This window comes from Equus quagga, chromosome 4, assembly GCF_021613505.1.
Source record: "Equus quagga isolate Etosha38 chromosome 4, UCLA_HA_Equagga_1.0, whole genome shotgun sequence".
Taxonomy (NCBI): domain Eukaryota; kingdom Metazoa; phylum Chordata; class Mammalia; order Perissodactyla; family Equidae; genus Equus; species Equus quagga.
In genome coordinates this window covers 37,451,825-37,471,493 of record NC_060270.1, presented here as the reverse complement: position 1 = coordinate 37,471,493, position 19,669 = coordinate 37,451,825, and the positions used below count along the sequence as shown (strand labels likewise).

Below are 19,669 nucleotides of genomic sequence, written 5' to 3'. Positions count from 1 at the left end.
CAGAGCCTTCTACCATTAACCTGCCTCTCCTACCATCATTCATCTCATGCCTCCATCCTGCATCACCAATGCATTAGCCCAGTGTCCCTTCAACCTCAAAAGTCCCCCTTGCCCAGGCTCCCCTGACTCAGTGCCTGCTCCCACCCCTATTTCCCTCCATCTCCTCTGCTTCCAGCCCCTTCTGACCCCTTTTCTCACTCATCATAGGTCATCTTGTCTTGGATCTGGCCCAGGCCCGGTCCACGCTGGTGCTGCCCACTGGCCTCATCGCCGCGGCCGGCACCATGACAGTGACCCTGCGCAGCAGCCGGGAGCTGCCCTCAAGGCCTGATGGGGTGCTGCGCGTGGCTCTGCCCTCTGTGCTCACCCCGTTGGCCCTGCAAGGCCCGCTGGGGCCCCCCAGGCCTCCGGGGCTCTGTGATGACAGGTTGGGCCTATGGTGATTCTCTTCGTCCCTCCCTCGGCTTCTCTGGGTCTAGTGCGGGTGAGGGGGCTTTGGCAGGGGGTCCCGGGGGATGGGCAGGGTGAGGAAGGGTTGGGGCCAGTCAGCCAGAGGGGCTAGGGGCCTTGGTAGTGGCTCAGTGACCCTCCTCATGCTCCCTTCCAGCCCTACCAGCTGCTTCGGGGTGGGCAGCCCTCAGGAGGAAGGGCTGGCCTGGGAGGAGCCAGCTGCCCCTCCGGACGTGTTCTCAGGCCCTGCCCGCTGCCCGGCCCCATACACCTTCTCCTTCGAGATGCTGGTGACTGGGCCGTGCCTGCTGGCAGGTGGGTGCCCCTCCCAGTGTAGCTGACTGGGAAATAATTCAAGGCTTGGGGATGGGAGGAACACAGGACAGAAGAAGACAGGTACCTAAGCCTTGGGAACCTCCAGTCTCACAGTGAGAGCACTCCCTGGCTGCTTCTACATAACACACACACCCCTAGGTGTGTCATTGTAATTTATTTATATCCCACTCCGCTCACCAATGGGAAGAGAGATGCTTACAATGAGACCAATCCAAGTGAAGAAGTGGCATTCCCTTGTGCAAGAGGCTGGAAAGGATGCTAAATCAGCAATTGCTTGATGTATAAGTCTTTGGCGAGCCAGGAACAGAGCTGGGAATCTACTGCCCAGCCTTTCATAAGCAGGCAAATCCCCCCTCGTCCACTGACCCCATAGATTAGGCTCAGAGCTGAGCTCAATCAGTCAGGAGCTTGCCCACACCACTGTTGTCTGGGGAGCTGATGTTTGCGCTCAGTGCTGGCCTGGGGTGGGGCAATCATCGCCTCTCCCTGCCTCTATGTCCCTCAGGCCTGGAGAGCCCCTCTCATGCTCTGCGGGCAGATGCGCCCCCTCATGCCAGCTCCGCAGCCACCATCTGTGTCACATTGGCAGAGGGCCACCGCTGTGACCGGGTCTTGGAGATCCTGCTGCACCCTAGTGGTAAGAGGCTGGGGCATGCAGTGGGGAGTTGCACTGGGCAACTCTGACCTGCTTCAGGACCACCTGGGTAGCATTCTTCAAGTCTAAATTTCCAGGCCGCAAACCAGATGGACCACGTCATCTGTGAGGTGGCGCCCAGTGGTGCAGGGAGGCTGGAACTGCAAGGTCCTCCCAGGGCAGTGGGACTGGGCAGTTGGAGTCCAGAGACAAGGACTTCCCTGACAGAGCTGTGTCTCTTCCTCCTCAGAGCCCCACCAGCCGCACCTGATGCTGGAGGCCGGCAGCCTGAGCTCAGCAGAATATGAGGCCCGGGTGAGGGCCCGCCGGGATTTCCAGAGGCTGCAGAGAAGGGACAGTGATGGGGACCGGCAGGTATGGCTGCCTGGGGTCCTGGTCTGACCCCTGGCCGCACTGCTGGCTGTATTTGTGCATGAGGAGCAGGCAAGCCGACTCATGTTGGGATGGGTGGGGGGCCTCTGCTCTCACCAGGGCTTCTCAGTAGCTGCCACCACCATTCCAGAGGGCTGATGAGTATTGTCATAGGAGGGCCCATGCAAGTCTCCCTGAGATGTGTCTCAGAGGATGGGGGCTAAGTCTGACATAGGCAGAGGACAGCCACCTGCCTCTGCTATGGCCTTTATTCCAATGACTACAGAAAGGTGCCCCCTCTGGGTGGATTAGACAGAAAAGGCCCCAGGGCTGGGTCCTGCTGGTAGCCCAGGTTGGAGTGACACTAAGCCTGGCCCAGGATGACGCAGGGCTCCTGTCTCAGGTGTGGTTCCTGCAGAGACGCTTCCACAAGGATATCCTGCTGAACCCCGTGCTGGTGCTGAGCTTCTGCCCAGACCTGAGCTCCAAGCCTGGACAGCTGGGCTCAGCTACGCGGGAGCTCCTCTTCCTATTGGATGGCAGCAGCATAGCACACAAGGCCTGTGGGGACACGGGGTGGGCAGGCCCGGGGGCTGGGTGAGGCAGTGGGTCTGAGGTGGGCTGGCGGCAGCCTCTTGAAGACATACACACACACACACGTGTCTCTCTGTTTCTTATACACATGCAGGCATCTCTCCCAGATTCCAAGAGCCTCTCTCATACATAAAGGCATAGTCAGTCACACCTAAGCCCAAACCCAAGTGTCATATACACCTCCAGAGTCATATACACAAGTGCCTTGCACACGCACTCAGAGTCTCCCTCACACTCCGGACTCTCACTCAGAGAGCCTGGAGAAGGCAGGCAATCTGCTGTCCCTCACTCTCTACCAGTGCCCGTGGGGCCTGCCTCACGCTGTCCTCTCTGGCCTTCCCCAGGATGCCATTGTTTTGGCTGTGAAGTCGCTCCCGTCCCAGACGCTCATCAACCTGGCCATATTTGGCACGTCAGTGCAGCCCCTCTTCCTAGAGAGCCGGCCTTGCAGTGATGTGAGTGTGGCCCAGGGATTTGGGGTCCTGGGGGAGATGTTTCAGCCCAGCATGGCCCAGCCTCTGCCTTCTCTCTCCAGGACACTGTGCAGCTAATCTGTGAGAGCCTTGAGACCCTGCAGGCTGTGAGTGGTCCCCCAGATGTGCTGGCTGCGCTGGACTGGGCCATGGGGCAGCCCCAGCATAGGGCCCACCCTCGGCAGCTGTTCCTGCTCACTGCTGCTTCGCCCATGGCCACTGTTACCCACCAAACCCTGGAGCTCATGAGGTGGCACAGGGGGGCAGCCAGGTATGGGGTGGGCAGAGCCAGGTGCCTGAAATCAACTCCTTCAAGAAGCTCCTGAGGGTCACAGCTGCTTCCCTTCCCTCATCAGGTGCTTCTCCTTTGGGCTGGGGCCCGCCTGCCACCAGCTGCTCCAGGGTCTGTCTGCCCTCAGCAGGGGCCAAGCCTACTTCCTGAGGCCTGGGGAGAGGCTGCAGCCCTTGGTGAGCTTGAGCCTGGGTCCTGTTCCCGACTCCTGGAAGCCCGTGTCCTAAGTTACCCTGAGTCTCCAACAGAACCCAGTCAGGTGGCAGGGTCTCTGGCACCCTGACCACTCCAATCCCTACCTTCTCTTGAGATGCCAATCGGGGGGAGCTGCTGGAGCTTCTGTGGGTGCTTCAGGAGGCCAAAGGTGGGGGTACATGGCCTCCGACCACACCCCAAATCTTATTCTTGGTTTTGTCCTGGTACTGAGCCATGTCCTGGAAAATCTTGCTCATCCACGTGGCAAGCTCAGGCCAGGAGACAGACCAAGCCCTGCGGACTGAGCACTCAGTCCCCTTGTTTTTTCCTACCCCCACTGTGACTCTGCTCCCCTCAGCCCAGGGGCTGGGCAGATGGCATCAGGGGAAGGGCAATTCTGTCGGCTCTGTGGCACCTCTTTCTCTCCCATGACTTCCCTCTGGCCACTCCTCACAGCTGGTGCAGGCTCTGCGGAAGGCACTGGAGCCCGCTTTGAGTGACATCTCTGTAGACTGGTTTGTGCCCGACGCAGTGGAGGCACTACTGACCCCCCGGGAGATCCCAGCACTCTACCCTGGCGACCAGCTGCTGGGTTACTGCTCACTCTTCAGGGTGGATAGCTTCCGGCCCCGCCCTCCCAGGGTAGGCCTAGGCTGGGGTGTGGGAGGTGGGCCTGGGATGGCTGAAGCCCCCGCATCTCTTCAAAACCCTTCTTCCATTCCCTGTGCCTCTCTCTGCCAAACTCTCCTACTCCCAAGGCCTCCCCAGAGATCACACTGGCCCCCCCCCCCCAGGGTGACTGCAACCTGCCCCTCTCAGGATGTCTTCCACTGGGTTGTCCTGCAAAGGGTTGCCCTTGGCTTTTACCAAAGGACACTAAAGCACAAAGCCACAGAAAAAAGCTCCAGCATTTGCTGTGAGATTCTTGTCAAAACTTGCTCATTACTGCACACAGTGCCCTACAGAAAGCACCATCTGATTATCTCTCGTTAACACTCAGGGACAGACAGAGCATAGTCTAGATGAAATCTCAGATCCCAGCTCTGCCATGTGCTAGCCATTTCATTTTGGGCAAGTCACTTAACCTCTCTGAGACAATTTCCTCATACTTATTTTTTATAGCGTTGTTGTAATTAGAGGTCATATTGTACTTGTTCTTGGTAGGATACTTGACACATAGGAGTTTGAGAAGTGATAGTTATTATGAAGAGCTCTATCTCTCCAGAAGAACTAAGCATACTTCCTCCTTTTTGATCATGAGAGCTGTATAATGGACGGTTTGCCTTTTTGCCTGGCTGCTGGGAAGCTCAGGGCCAAACCTGAAGCTCAGCCACAGCAGCTCTATTAACCCCATGGCTAGCATATATGCTTCCATTTCTGGTTTATTAACTTTACTGGCTCTTGCGGTATGCCATCTTAAATCCTGTTTGGAAAGAGTTTATGTATAACTACAATCTGCTTTTTTTCCCAATGACTATCCCTCTCTAGGGCCAAGAGCCTGGCTGGCAGAGCTTAGGTGGCTCCGTGTTCCCGTCCCCAGAGGAGGCGCCATCTGCCACCAGCCCTGGCACTGAGCCCACTGGCACCTCGGAGCCACTGGGAACAGGCACTGTGTCAGCAGAGCTGTCCAGCCCATGGGCTGCGGGGGACTCAGAGCACAGTGAGTGCCCCGGTGTATGTGTGTGGCTGCGTTGGAGAAGGAGTGGGCAGTGGGAGGCCAGGGCTGGGGTCTATTCTCCTGTCTCCCAGCAGGTACTGACGCTCTGACAGATCCAGTCACCGATCCTGGACCCAACCCCTCCTCTGACACAGCCATATGGCGCCGCATCTTCCAGTCCTCATACATCCGGGAGCAGTATGTGCTCACCCACTGCTCTGCCAGCCCCGAGCCAGGCCCAGGCTCCACAGGCAGCAGCGAGTCCCCTGGTTCCCAGGGCCCTGGCTCCCCTGAGGGCAGTACTGCCCTGCATCCCCCTTCTCAGCAGGGCTGCCGCAGCCTGGCTTGTGGAGAACCTGCAGGCTCTCGCTCCTGCCCCCTGCCTGTACCCCCACTCACTCCAGTCAAGGTGAGATTCAGTCCACATCCATTTTCCATGTATCCAGCAAACTATTTATTGACCATCTGCTGTATGCCATAAATTTCGCAGTGGTTACTATTAAGTCTAGCTGAAGAAATAGATGGGTAAATATACAATGATGATACCATGCAACACAGTGATGAGCACAGGGACACGGTTTTATGGGGGCTCAGAGTCAAGGTGACTAACCATGTCTGAGGGAGTCAGGAAGGCAAGAGTCCTGTCTGGAAGAATAAGTAGAAGTTAGGCAAGCAAAGAGAGCAAAGATATGAACGAAAACAGAGACAAGCAACAAGCTCAAGTGAGAAAGAGGGCGTGGAGGGAGATGACACTGGGAATGGGGCTGGGGCCATAAGGAGCCTGGCCTTACTGCTAAGGGTAGTGAGCAGCCATCCAGGGTTTCAGACGAAGGGGCATGTGGCCCGTTGTGTGTCTAAGTTTGATGGCCAGGAGCTCTGCATTCCTTGACCAGTGGACCCCACTTCTCAAGTGCAGGCTGGAGCCTTAAGTGCTGAGGTGCTGGGCCGTCGATGCAGAGTGGCTCTGGCTGGCCGAAGCCTCTCATCACCCCCAGGCCGGGTGAACCCAGTTCCCGGCTGCCCCCGGCATCCCTCTCTGGGTGCAGCCCCAGATGGGCCGGGCCCTGAGCCAGGGCAGCAGCTGGGACAGGGCTTGGATGACTCAGGTAAGGACTGGATGGGGAGCTGGATTCTGACACCAAGGAGGCCTTGGGGAGGTGGAGTCCAGGGCACCACACTGCCTCTGCTCTGCCACTGTCTCTCCCCAGGAAACCTGCTCTCCCCAGCCCCCATGGACTGGGACATGTTGATGGAACCACCCTTCTTGTTCACAGCTGTGCCCCCCAATGGGGAGTCGGCCCCTGCAGCAGTGCCACTGGCTCCCCTCACTCCACGCTGCCATGTGGTGATCCGGGCCCTGTGTGGGGAGCAGCCTATGTGCTGGGAGGTGGGTCTTGGGCTAGAGACACTATGGGGGCCTGGGGATGATGGCTCGCTGTCTCCGTCACCCCCTGAAAGAGAAGGTGCTTGGGACCAAGCACTTCATCGGCTGACAGCAGCTTCCTTGGTCCGGGACAATGAGCAGCTGGCTCTCCGAGGAGGGACCGAGACCATGGCTGACCGGGGTGAGTTGCTGGTGGGCCCAGTCAGGGCCCAAGGAGCCTGTATGGGGCACAGAGTAGCAGAGGCATAGGTCTGTGTGTTTGATCATTCTCTCTATCTCACCTTGCTCACAAATGATTTGAGGTGGCTCATCCACAGTGACAAGAAAAAAAATTACGCAAGGCAATGGGAAAAAAGGGATAATAAAAGAAGTGGAGAATGAGGTCATATTAAAGATGCACACCATGAGGTTATGTGCCCCTGCAAGCATAGGACCCCAAATCGGCAAGCTTCCTAGCACCCAACACAGAGGGAAATGTGATCTTGTAATGATTCATGGTGCCCGTAATATAAAAAGAAACCTGTCATTTGGGAAGACTATTAAAATTAAATAAATTTAAAATTTCAGTTTTTCAGTTGCACTAGCCACATTTCAGATGCTTAAGAGTCACATGTAAATAGTGGCTACCATATAGGATCATACAAATACAGAACATTTTCATCACCGCAGAAAGTTCTATTAGACACGCCTGAAATGAGTAGATGGAAAAAGAAACCAGTCGATGATTCCTACAGGTGGTGTAAAGAATGTTGTTTCTGGCTGGCCAGGGGGCCAGGACAGAGGGAGAAGCTATGAGGAGCACTGAGAAGTTTTTATACAAAGCCCTCTGTAGGGGGTAAGTGAACCCCCGCCCCTACACATACACCCGTTCACGATGCTATTCCTTGGTTTCGCAGGCCATGCCCGGAGGTCCTGGCTCCGAGCCCTTCAGACAAGCAAGGTCAGCTCTGCCCCCTCCTGCTTCACCTGCCCTGTAGCTGTAGACGCCACCACTAGGGAGGTCCTGCCCTCAGCCCTGCAGGTGCGGAGCTCAGGTAGAGTTCCTCCCAGGTGACCTCAGGTGCCACACCTCACCTCACTGGCCACCCTCCTGGGCAAACCTCACCTGCCTTCTGTGTCCCTGCAGAGCCAGCAGAGCCCCCAGGCACCCCTCCTGCCTCTCAGGACCGCCAAGACGCAGCTCCTCTGCCCGCAGTTGTCCACTCTAAAGGTAACACCCCAATCTGAGGCAATAGTGGGGAGTAGGCGGGCTTAGGGGCCTCTCCTGGAACTGATGGCCTGGCCCCACTGCAGGACCGCACGGAGGCTCTCTGGCAGGCGGATGGGACCAGGACCTAAATGGCAACTCCAAGCCTGCTTCAGGGGCCCCTGCAGCCCCCACCAGAGGTCTTCATCGCCCACCTCCCCAGCCTCCCTCCAGGCTCAGTCTGGGCCGTCGGAAAGTCAGAGGCCCAGACAGCCGTAAACTCTGCAGCCCCAACATGGGTCAGGCCAGTGACGGCAAGAGTGATGGCAGCGACCATGACTATCTGCCCTTGGTGAGGACTCGGGAGGTGGAGGGTGGCGCTGCCAGGGCCAGGGCGCCGTCTCAGCTCGCTTCTCCCCCCACCTCCTCTCTCCTCAGGTGCGGCTGCAGGAGGCGCCGGGCTCCTTTCGCCTGGACGCCCCCTTCTGCGCGGCGGTGCGCATCCCGCAGGAGCGCCTGTGCCGCGCCTCGCCCTTCGCTGCGCACCGCGCCAGCCTCAGCCCCACCTCGGCGTCATCTCCCTGGGCACTTCTAGGTCCTGGTGTCGGCCAGGGTGACAGCGCCACGGCCTCCTGCAGCCCATCCCCGAGCTCGGGCTCCGAGGGTCCAGGCCAGGCGGACAGTGGGCGGGGCTCAGACACGGAGGCCTCGGAGGGAGCGGAAGGGCCCTGTGGTGCCGACCTGCGGGGCCGGACCTGGGCCACGGCTGTGGCGCTCGCGTGGCTGGAGCACCGCTGTGCAGCCGCCTTTGGCGAATGGGAACTGGCAGCAGCTAAGGCCGACTGTTGGCTGCGGGCTCAGCACCTGCCTGACGGCCTCGACCTGGCTGCCCTCAAGGCCGCAGCCCGGGGTCTCTTCCTGCTGTTGCGCCACTGGGACCAGAACCTGCAGCTACACCTGCTGTGCTACAGCCCAGCAAACATGTGAGGGCTGCGTGTTGCTCAGGCTGGCGCCCCCCAACAGTCGCAAGTCACTGCCACCCAGGGCCGGCTTCTTGGTGCTGGGAAGGGGTGGGCTGGTGACAGCCTGCCCCCCACTGCTTCTCATTCCTTTCCCAGAATCCTCTTGCCCCCACAGAAAGTGCCTGCCTGTGCTCTCTCCCACTCCTCCCACCCGGTACCCCTTTCCCTCTGAGCTCTGTGCAGTGCAGTGGAAGGGGAGAGAGCCACAGTCCCCAAAACCTATGCAATAAAGTGCCTCTTAGGACTGCCTGAATGAGTTCTTTATCTGCCGCATGCATGCCCCTCACAGCCTGGTCCAGGCCCCTCCATATACCAAGGTGGACTTGGTAAGGTTTATTGGGAAGGGCACAGAGTCCATCCCCATCCAGGGTCCTGAAAATGGACTGGAGGGGAAGAGGCGGATCTCAGTGGGCTTTCTTGCTGTGCTGGATGCTCTTGGGGAAAGGCTGGGGGCCCAGCCAGAGCTGCAGCAGAATGACAGCATGGCATATGTGCAGGGCAGCAGAGCTGCAGGATGTGGATGGGTATGTGTTCCAGGAGAGCTCAATGAGCCCCAGCACCAGCAACCTGGAGATGAGAAATAAGCTCCAGGTTCTGTTCAGTTTCTAGACCCTTTAGCTCACCCCAGCCCCTCCATGGTCACATCCTTGGGATGAGGGGCTCCCTAGCCCTTCCCACTCCCCCAGGTTGTCCCAGCCGGTACCTGAGCAGGTGTGTGAGCCAGCGTGCAGGCGTGGCCCACAGGAGGTAGGGTAGTGTGTGGAAATACCAGACGTAGAACTGGTAGTGGAGGGAGCGGCTGAAGCAGATACCAATGAAGTTGGAGGTGAAGAGGGTAGAAACAATCTGTATGCAGTGGTCAAGGCCAAGGGCAGGTGCAGAAGAGGCAGGAGTTGGGGTGGGCAGGGGTGAGGGGTGGGGTTGTCGGACAGGGAGGTTCCAAAGCAGAGGGGCAAAAGTTTTTGGGTCAGATAGCCCCGGGCTCTCCCATTCCTAAATGCAGACCTTTGGGCAAGTTTCTTAACCAATCTACACCTGTTCCTCAATCTAACATGGAGACAGTAATACCCAGGGCCATAAGGTCTACTGAGTCCATTACTCACTGGCTGTGTGACCTTGGTAAATTACTTAACCTCTTAAAGCCCTAATTTTGCCACCTGTAAAATGAGGATAATAAAAATATATCCCTATCTTAGGGTCTTTTGTTAGCTTTAAATGTTAGAATGTATATAAATCTCTTAGAAAGCACAAAGCAGAGTCAGAACACATAATGGCAACTCAATCATATTCAGAATTAAGAATAAAATGTGCTTAAATATGTAAGTGCTCAGCACAGTGTTTGGTGCAGAGCAGGAGCTCTATGCATGGGCCCTATGGCTATTACTGGTACCTCCTTTTCCCTCCCCCAGGTCCCAGCCATCCAGGCCTAGCTGACCAGGACCCCACCTGCACCTGGAGAGGGCAGGACTTACCTTGCTGATTCAAAGGATATGATTGGGTGTGAGGGGCTGGGGTGGAACCTTCCTTTTGGAGGGATCCTTCAGCAGCGACAGGATACTTTCCCCTGTCCTAGGGAGAAGCCATTCAGACATTTATCAAGCCCCCATTGTGTGCCAAGCTCTCAACTCACCCTCGAGCTCAAAATCTCCCCCAAGGAGTTCCTAGGGCCTGGACCCTTCATTCCTTCCCCAATCTCTGCCCATGGCACTGTTCCTCTTTCTCACCTGTGCCACCTGCAGAGGGCAAAGAGCAAGAGCAGAGTGAGGTGGGCGGCCAACAGTGCCAGGTGGAAGGCACGATGCAGGAAGAGGGCCTCTGGGAGGAAGCGCCAGTTAACTGTCCAGCGGAAGAGAAACTGGCGGCCAAGGTCAAAGGAGCGGGATAGGTAGCCGATGGGGTTCTCCAGCAGGAAGGGCAGCCCCAGCAACACCTGAGGATGGGTGTGATGTCAGCAGAGCTGTCCAGGCTCACCTCAGCACCATGCTAATCACTGAGGGGAGTGGGAAAGGTTGTAGGACTCATTGGTTCTCTAATTCCCACCAGGATAGCAGGAAAGCCAGCCCACAACCCAGGCCACAGCCTGGGGCCAAAGAAGCTGAGGAGGCAAGTAATAACAGTGCTTTAAGTTGGATTCACCAAGTCATAAATGGGCAGAGCTAGAAAGGTCCTCAGAGACCATCTAGTTCAACACCCTTATTTTACAGCTAAAGAAACCAAAGCCCAGGGGTAGTGGCTGCCAGGAGCAGAATCAACTCCAAACCCCTGTCTCTTGGCTTTGAGGAAGTCTCAAGGATGGAAGGAGGCCAAAAAGAGTGGCCTCCCCTTCATTAAAAAGGGGAACGGGTGAGGCGGGGGTACCTGAAGGACAGCACAGATGCCCAGTTTGGGGAGGGCTCCACGGAGACCAAACTGCACGAGGAGAAGGAACAGTAATCCAGGGGCGAAGAGTAGCACGTTCATCTTCACAGAGACTGCCAGGCTGGGGAGGGCAGGGGAGAGGAAGGGCTGAGATCAGCTCCAGGGCCATGCAGCCCACCCAGAGATGTACTCCCTACCATCACTATAGCAACTCCTCCCCTCCCCTGCCAGCAAGCTCCTGGATGGGGCCCACACTCAGACCTGCCGGAGGGAGGGTAAGGCAGCCTGGGAGGAAGCTGAGGGCAGGGGGCAAACACCTTGTCTCTCTGCCCAGACTGAGCCAGTATACACACTGAGTATTTAGAATGGGCAAGGACCAACTCCAATAACAGATACTGTCTGGAAGGAAGAAATGGGGGAGGGGGGGTTGTTTTGGCAGGGTGGGGGTGGTGAGAGCAGAGCCTTTCTATAGATCCTGGACCTGCTTAACAGGGCCCTGACTAATCCACATTGTCTGGCCACTCTTACTCCCTCTGCTGCAGAAAATTAGGGAGAAAGTGATGTAAATTTAAAAAGTGAGAGAGGGGGCCAGAAGGGAGGAGTATTGACCTGAAACAGCAGCAGCCCCAGCCCCAGCGCTGGGCCAGCAGGAGGTTGATACTGAGGAAGAGCAGCACCATGGCCACCGGGTCATTGAAGAGCCGCAGCACAAAAATGGAGTGGACACGGTAAGAGGCACAGCACATGAAGAAAAAGACGAAGGGAGGTACCTGAGAGGTAGGCACAGTGGGGAACAAGGTCAGCTTACCAACTCTGAGCCATCTCTGCTCCCCAGCCCTCCCAGGTTGGGGCCCCCTGGTCTCGGTAGCATGGACTCACCTTGCAGGTCTGATGATAGATCAAGAAGACAAGCAGCAAGGTAGCCAAATAGAGCACAGCAAAGATATGCTGGGCCATACGGATGTCAGTGCCCCGGCCAGTGGCATAGTATAGCCCCATAAAGATGTATACAAAGCCGGCTGGATACCTAGAAGATGAAAGGGAACGTGAGTCTGGGTCAGGCCACACAGCCTGGTATCCAGTCAGCCCCTCACATCCTTGCTGATCCTCCTATCCCCACTCACACAAGAGGTCCGGTGTCACCCTGCAGCTGGGTATAATCATAGGTGCCATTGATGACGCCCTCTACCTCGGCCATGTAGGCCTTCCAGTCGATCTCTGTATCTGGAAAAGGACAGGATGATGTGGTTACTTCCAAGTTCTGAATTTGTCTGCCCTCTATATCTCCAGCCCATCCAAGCACAGAGTTCTAGCTCATTCCCAGCACTTCTATCATAACTCCTTATCTAACTGCCTATCTGACATTCACTGGGTGAACCCAGACATCTCAAACTCAACATGTCTGTAATTGAACTCACGATCTTCAACTCCAAATCTGCTCTCCTTCCTGGGTTCCATGAATGGCACCATCAATGTCCCAGCTGCCCAGGCCACAAATCTGGGTAACATCTTTGATATTTCCTTCTCTCTCCTTTCCTACCACCAGTCACCAAATCATGCCTATCCTTCATCCTAAATATTTCTACTATCTCATCCTTCTCTGCTGTTACATATTCAAATTTGGGCCTAATATAATCTCTAGCCTCAATGATGCAAAAGCTTCCTAATTAGGCACCCAGCTTCCACTTTCACCCCACTATAATATAGTTCCCACCCCAATATAATAGAAAAACCCCTCAATGATTCTCCATGGCTCTTAAAATAAAGACCAAACTCTATTATTCCCATTTTTAGAAGAGGAACCTATGAATTAATGAGGGTAAGTGACTAGCTCAAGGTCAGTGAGCTAGGAAGGGTAGAATTCAGATCGGAACTCATGGGGTCCTAAATTCTTAACCACCACGCTAAGTGTAACCTTAAGGCTTCCAGACCCCTTCATAATCTGGTCTCAACTTCTGCAGTCCCATCCCTCAGTACTACCCACACTTGATTTGTGTTCTGCCTCTAAAAAAGTTCTTTTGGTTCCTCAAAGGAACCAGACTTTCTCTTTTGACTGGAGGTTTCTGAAACAGGATCCTCTCTGCTTAGGCTCTGCCTCTCTTCCCCCTCCTCTTTTCTCTCTTTGCTCAACTGGCTAGTTCTTACCTCTCAAGGGAGACTCTAGGAAGCCTTTCTCGACTCCTCCAGTCTGGCTAGGTGCCCTCCTGTGTCCTTTATAGCACCTTGTCTTACTACTACCATGATGAATATGATGCACTATAATTTTCTGCTAACTTATCTTTGTCCAGACCCAGACACTGAAGCAGGAAATCTGTCTATGTTTTTCACCACTGAACCGCTGGCACCTAGCATAGCGTTAGGCACATAATAAACACTCAATAAATGTCTTGAATTAATCGTCTTTAGCAAGAAAGCTTTAAGCCCCATGTCTAGATTCAGCCTGGAAAAGAGCCGCCAATAATGCCAAACGGACTCCAGTGATCACAAAACGCCGTCGCTGAAAAGAGACTTTCAAGATCTCAATTGAACAGATAGAAAATTGAGACCTCGCACGAGAAGTGACGTGTCCAAAGCCACGGAGACAAGCAGCAGCAGCAGCAGTACATTAACTCGGACCCAGGTCTTCCGACTCCCAGCCTGGTTTACTTTCTCTGCCTGGCAGGCCGTACGTTCGGGGCAGAAGGCCAATCTCTAGGGTCTCCCCTTCCGTCATGGGGGAGGGATTAAGAGCCGGATTGGTTTTCTGTGGAGCAGCCTTGGGACTTGGGTAAACGATATGGGTTTGCAACTGACGACTAAGTAGGATCCGGGGTATGGATTTGAGATCCGAATCTGGGTCCCTGTTTGGGTCAGGGGTTCGGGTCCCTCTCCCTCCCCTCCCCTCCCCTTCGGCGCACTCACATGCCACCCTGTGAATGACCCAGAAGGTGATGCCCACCTCCGCCAGGCAGAGGCAGGCGGCCACCAGCAGCGTGTAGCGCGGCTCCAGCAGCAGTAGGCGCCGCTCTTGCCAGGCGCGCCGCAGCCACTGCCCGCAGAGTCCCATTGCCCGTGCTGCTGGACCTGCCCGGCCGCGTTTCCGCACGCCCGCCGCCATCTTCACGGTGCGCCGTTCCTGTGGGCCCGCCTCCCTGGAAGCCAGACACTTAGGCACTTAGGTTCCGCTCCCGGCGCCCGGCGTCGCAACGTTGTGAGTGCTGATCAGAGTTCCCCGAGTCCTTATTTTGAATGGTCTTTCTCTTCATTACATACTTAGGGCACACAGGCGCTAATGTAGATCGACCGTTTGCCTAGAAAAGTAACATTTCTGCCCGCGCTGTCTCCTCTCCCCTACCCCGCGACCCCAGCCCAACACTTCGCCTGTGCCGGGAATATCTGTGTTCATGCCAGTCCCTGCTGGAGGGAAAGATCTGTGTCGTCCCCCCCCCCCCTCCCCCCGCCCCCCCCCCCCCCCCCGCCTCCCCTCAGAGTCTTCTGTGTGCTCAAAACAGGAAAGAAATGAGTTTTTCATTAGTTTTCAGACTTCTTAATGGAAGGAGCCGGCCAAACTAAAAATATGAGAGGAGGCAGTGATGAGCCCAAGTGAGTCTGATACCATGAGTGTGGCTCGGAAATGAGCGAGCAGTACAACCGGAGGAGTCGGGGTCTGGACGATATGGTTTCCCCAGCCGGAGGATTTTTAGAAGAGCGCTTAGCAGGGGACGGAAGTTCCACGTGTTTATGTTGAACCGCTTCAGGTGGTGGGCGGAAACACAAAGGCCACGCCTCCCACATTCTGCCATCCCGATTGGCTACATAGGGGCGCCAAGCCCCGCCCAAAGGTGTCGGCCGGCTGCTGGGCAGGCCCTGCGGCGGAGAGCATGGTCTCTCTAGGGGCCCCCGCGCCTCAGCCAGAGTTACCGGAGCAGAACTGCGAGTACCGAGAGGTGCAGTACTGGGACCAGCGCTACCGGAGCGCTGCCGACTCTGCTCCCTACGAGTGGTTCGGGGACTTTTCTTCCTTCCGTGCCCTCCTAGAGCCGGAGCTGCGGCCGGAAGACCGTATCCTCGTGCTAGGTGTGTAGTCCAGGCGCTGCCCAGCCCAGATGGAGCTGGCTGGACCTGCCCTGGCCTGGCCCCATCCCCTTTCTTTGCGTCTGTCTGCCCCTCTCAGAGGACACCCCAGTTGGGAGCCAAGATCCAGTACTTTCAGAATCTCGGCAGTGTTTAGCCAGGGCAAAGAGGAGCCAAGAGATTCTTAGTCCGGGGGCCCGCTGGAGAAATATAGTCTGAGCCTGAGCGTAGTAGGTGACCCAGGACCCGTTCCGGACCCTCAGGAAGCAGCCTCGAGCGCTGGAGAGCTCAGAGGACCTAGTTCAAGTCCCAATACTAGTTGGCTGTATGACTTAAGTCGTGAACTCGTTCTGAGCTTCAGATTCACTTCTAGAAATGGGACTGCAGCTTAAGTCGGATAAGGCACGTGCAGGCATCTCGAGCACAACGCCTAGCACTTTTTTGTTTGCGCCGATGGTCACCGGGAGCAATTGTCGCCTAGAAAGAGTTATCTTGTCACTCTCTGAGCCCTATGTGAAACTTGGTCCTGTGCCCCGTGTACAGTGAGGATGAGGACAGCGCCCTTTGAGGTCGAAGGGGAGATTGCAGCCGAGATTGGTGCGATCCCCCAAAAGAAACAAGCGCTGGGAGGCAAGGTGGGACTCTCAAAGGTCCAGCTGCCTCCTCGGGGTTTTCTCCCACTGCCAGTCTTGGGGGTTCTAGTGAGGTTTGATTGAGCAACGGGTTTACTTCTAATTATAGCGTTTGTTTTGGTATTTGTAAAAGCATGCATGTGTTTAAGTGAAATATTTCATATATGTGAAAGAGACATCTATAATGTATATATGTAAGGTCTAAATAATAAATCTAATATGTGTGTATACCCTACTCAGTTTGAGAAATAGAACGTTCCTAGGACTAGGAAGGAAGTGTAACCTAGTGCTTAAGTACTTGGACCTTGGAGGTGGCTAATTATGTTGGAATCTTGGCTCATGTAATCTTAACTGTGTAATCCTGGACAAAATACTTAACTGTCTGTGCCTTCATTTTTCAGCCTTAAAAAAATAAGAGTACTTATGTATTGGGGTTTTAAGATGAGTGAGTATGAAAGATACCTAGAATAATGCCTGGTGAAATAAAAAGCTCTGTGTATAGTCAAGGTTTTCTGTGTGGTCCATCAAAGTCCTTTCCCCCAGAGAGAAAGACTTTCTTGAATTTTGTGCTTTTAAACCATTGAATTTATTTATAGATTTACCATAGATGTGTTTTTCAAGCTTTGGTGTCATTCAAAATCATCTGGAAAGCTGGACTGCACCCTGAGAGTCTCCTTCCAGGGACAGTCTAGGTTTCTTCCTGGGAATCTGTATTTTCAACAAACCCACAGCTGATTCTCATGCTGCTGATTGGCAGAGTAACACCGCCTTAAAATCTGCTTGATGGGGAGGTATCTTTTTCTGGATAGAGGGGAGAAAAGTCTAAAAATCAAAAAGGAAAACTTTCCAGGCAGGATTCCCAAGATCTAAGAACAGGACTCACAACTTTGGGGAGTACCCTGTCACGTTCCACCTCAACAAAGATAAATTGAGTAGGTGCTAGGGAATGTGCTGGGCTCTTTCTAACTTTTTAAATCCTCATGACAACCCCTTGAGGTGAGTGATAAGTATTATGAGATTTACTCTGGGATGGATGTTGGTAAACCTTTTCTGAAAATGGCCAAATAGTAGAGATTTGAGTCTTTGTGGGCTATACAGTTTCTGTCACAACTAGTGGAAAGGCAACCACAGACAATACGTAACTGAATAAAAATAGCTGTGTTCCAATAAAAATTTATTTACAAAAACAAGTGGCAAGCTGGATTTGGTGACCCCTGCTCTAGGTCCTTGTCTCAGGTTGGGTTCCCCAGAAGCAAACCCTAAGATGAGGATTCATGTCCCAGTCATTTATTGGGAAGTGCTCCCAGGCGAAATTGGTAAGAGAATGAGGGAACAGGGAAGGGGAAGAGGCCAAGCAGGATTGTGATCAGAGGTAAAGTTTCCCTCAGGGGGGTTTCAGCCTGAAGAGTCACAGATACAAACTGTCAGAAGCAAACACGCCAAAACCTAGGGACACTCCAGGGGGATCTGGTCAGAGCACTGACAGTGTCCACTATTGTCATGCGGCACGTAAGTGGTGAAGTAAGGATGCTATCTGACTCCAGAGCTTCTATTTCTCCTGCTGTAGCATGCAGATGGGCATAGAGGCATCTAGAACTCTGTTGAAACTAGTACAATGACTACATTGTGAATTACAGCCTAATGGTCATATTGATACAGCTAAAGATGGAATGTCATGACTGACAGTGGGCCTCTTGAAAACTGGGAGACAGTTTAGCATAATGGTTTAAGAGCTCTGGTTCTAGATTGAGACAGGCCTGTATCCAAATTCTGGCTTTTCCACTGACTGTGTGACTTTGGGAAAGTTCCTTATCCACTTTGGGCAGCCTCAGTTTCCCCATCTGGAAAATGGTAATGGTAATAATAGTTGTCTTCTGTATGGAACTATTGTGAAAATAAACTGATCTAATTCCTGTCAGTTGCTTAGCATAGGACCCAGTGTTCAATGACTGTTAGCTATCATTATTATTATTGAAAATGGGAGTCAGAGAGACAGTTTATCCAGGACTGTTCAAAGAACAGAGTACCCTGCCTGAAGACTTGTGTGTCTGGTCCTCATGGCTAGAATATCCTCATGGCAGTTGAATGCATATGGCTGACTCAGCTTTGCTGTCATTACGAGTCTGTGATTCTCTTTCCTTGATTGGCTCCATGCTCCGTAGGAATCTTCTGATCATAATTTGGATTCAATTTGTATTTCATATATAGAGAGAAGGGACTGACCAAAGGATTGACTGTCCAGACCCCATGATAGCTATTTTTCCTGTTATAAATTAGTGAATTGGTATTCTGGCTTATGCCTTAGTCTCTTGGTGTTGGGATTGCATCCACATAGCTCTGGGCTTCCACGTAATGGGTTCTTGGATCTGGCTCAATTCTACAGGGCTCTGCTTCCCTAAGTCTCCATCTAGGGAGGCATAGCCTTCCCAAGCCCCATCTTAGTTACTAAGAGGCACCAAGTCACTGAGGCAGTAGGATCAGAAACCACTGCTTTGTAAGCATGACTGTCCCTGTGGTCAGATTGTGTTCTCCCTTCATCTTTGATAAAGTTCTCTCGGAAGATGCCATTCCTGTACCAAGGGGAATAAAGGAAGGAAATGTGGGTTTGTCCACACTTGAGCAGAGCTCTGCGGGCATATGAGGTTAGGTGTGAGGTGATGAAGCAATTGTAGGGCAGAGAACCCAGGGGAATTTCAGCCTGAACTGAGTTAGGGCCTCTTGTTCAGCCACCCTTACCTGCCATCCCATGCAGTGTATCTACTGGAGCTTGCTGTGGTTCCAGTGTGGGAAAGGATGCATTGGGTTTTCCAAGTGAGATAGTACTCTCCCTGGGCCCCAGGGCCTGAGGAGGAACACAAGAAGGGGCAGCTGAGGACCAGCCAGCAGTCTCTGGGTGCCCTGTCTGGGTGCCAAACCCTGCTAGATTAGGGCTATCCCAACAGCTGATCCCATGATCCTCTTAGGGAGGCGAATGGGGATTAAAGGCAATCTAATCCCAAGAGCTGGGAATCCCCATGTGGAGCCACCAAGAGCTGTCATCCTGGCCTGTTCTCAGGCTGAGACTGACCACAAGAAGGCCTGGAAGAGGCCAATGTATCTTCAAAGGAAGTTGTGCCATCTTGGCTATGGATCCACATCCACTCCTCTAACCTCCACCTCTTCTCACACCTGACCCTGCCCTCTTTGGAACTGCTTTCTAAGCACTTCCTACCAGAGTGTTATGATTCTTCAAGACTGACTGCTTGTCAGCTTGCCTGAAACCATTGGCTGACCCACCTAAGGTGGGGACAGGGACCATCATTTGTGCTCCTGCAGCCTGTCCCTATTGAAACACTTGTAGCATTATGTGGCAGTTGCCTGATTACACATCTATTCCTCCCATGAGAGCATGAGCTCCTTGAGGGGGACTCTTCTTCATCAGCAGAACCCAATATGTAGTGCACAATACATACATTAAGGAATTACAGAGGGTCAGCTCCACTATGTCCCCAACTAGTTTCCCCTTCACTTGTTAACTCTGTCTTGAACACCAAAGTAGGATAATAACCCATAACAAGAAGTCTTCCCAGGGCTGATATCATCAGAGATTCCCTGAGAGGTTAGGGATTAGGATAATACAAATATTATCCTAATAATAATATTATGGTCCTAATAATGCCAATATTATCCCCATTCAGAGTCTGAGGAAACTGAGGTTCAGAGTTGAATGACTTGCCATGGCTGTGCGACTAGGGAAATCAGAACCCAGATCTTTGAACTCCTAGGTTCAGAGCTCCTTCAGCTACTCTCCAGTTGTTTTACCTTTTAAATTTAGTGCATCACATCCTGCACGTAGGGTAGGTATCGTTATCTTCATTTTTCTGAACAGGAAATCCAAATTCCTAGTATGTAAGCAATTTGCCCTAGGCCACACAGCTGGGAATGATAGAGCCAGGCTATGTGCCCAGGCCTGTATAACTTCAAGGCTCATGGTCTTTTCTGTACGATGCTGCTTCTCCCTCAATATGGGAGGGTTTGGGCTGAGAGGAATT

At 53.7% G+C, this 19,669-nt stretch overlaps 3 protein-coding genes across 4 annotated transcripts in view; 2 read left to right on the top strand and 1 right to left on the bottom strand.

Moving 5' to 3' along the window:
• The first annotated feature begins 269 nt into the window (after positions 1-269).
• Positions 270-8,693, top strand: VWA5B2 (von Willebrand factor A domain containing 5B2). Its single transcript, XM_046659599.1, has 17 exons — positions 270-427; positions 608-765; positions 1,292-1,423; positions 1,671-1,795; positions 2,196-2,351; positions 2,731-2,841; positions 2,922-3,130; positions 3,216-3,327; positions 3,803-3,988; positions 4,835-5,006; positions 5,099-5,412; positions 5,920-6,109; positions 6,212-6,568; positions 7,284-7,421; positions 7,514-7,597; positions 7,681-7,925; positions 8,012-8,693. Exons 1-17 carry the CDS (start codon positions 285-287, stop codon positions 8,558-8,560), a joined length of 3,381 nt encoding a protein of 1,126 aa, XP_046515555.1. The 5' UTR covers positions 270-284; the 3' UTR covers positions 8,561-8,693.
• Positions 6,472-14,093, bottom strand: ALG3 (ALG3 alpha-1,3- mannosyltransferase). 2 transcript variants are annotated; one of them, XM_046659601.1, is made up of 9 exons: positions 13,855-14,090; positions 12,078-12,177; positions 11,833-11,980; positions 11,563-11,723; positions 10,954-11,074; positions 10,320-10,525; positions 10,088-10,164; positions 9,299-9,443; positions 6,472-6,605 (listed from the first exon to the last, which is right to left on the bottom strand). In XM_046659601.1, the coding sequence occupies exons 1-9, from the start codon at positions 14,048-14,050 to the stop codon at positions 6,590-6,592; spliced, it is 1,170 nt and encodes a 389-aa protein (XP_046515557.1). In that variant the 5' UTR covers positions 14,051-14,090; the 3' UTR covers positions 6,472-6,589. The 2 variants fall into 2 exon arrangements, with proteins under 2 accessions (XP_046515557.1, XP_046515556.1); XM_046659600.1 differs by lacking the exon at positions 6,472-6,605 and adding an exon at positions 8,914-9,162 and having other exon boundaries at positions 13,855-14,093.
• A 714-nt stretch (positions 14,094-14,807) lies between these two features.
• The window catches only part of ECE2 (endothelin converting enzyme 2), a 29,197-nt gene continuing 24,335 nt past the window's right edge, over positions 14,808-19,669 (top strand). The window contains exon 1 of the mRNA XM_046658965.1: positions 14,808-15,009. Coding sequence (XP_046514921.1) covers positions 14,814-15,009 — 196 coding nt within the window. The 5' untranslated portion in view covers positions 14,808-14,813. The remainder of the gene's footprint in view (positions 15,010-19,669) is intronic.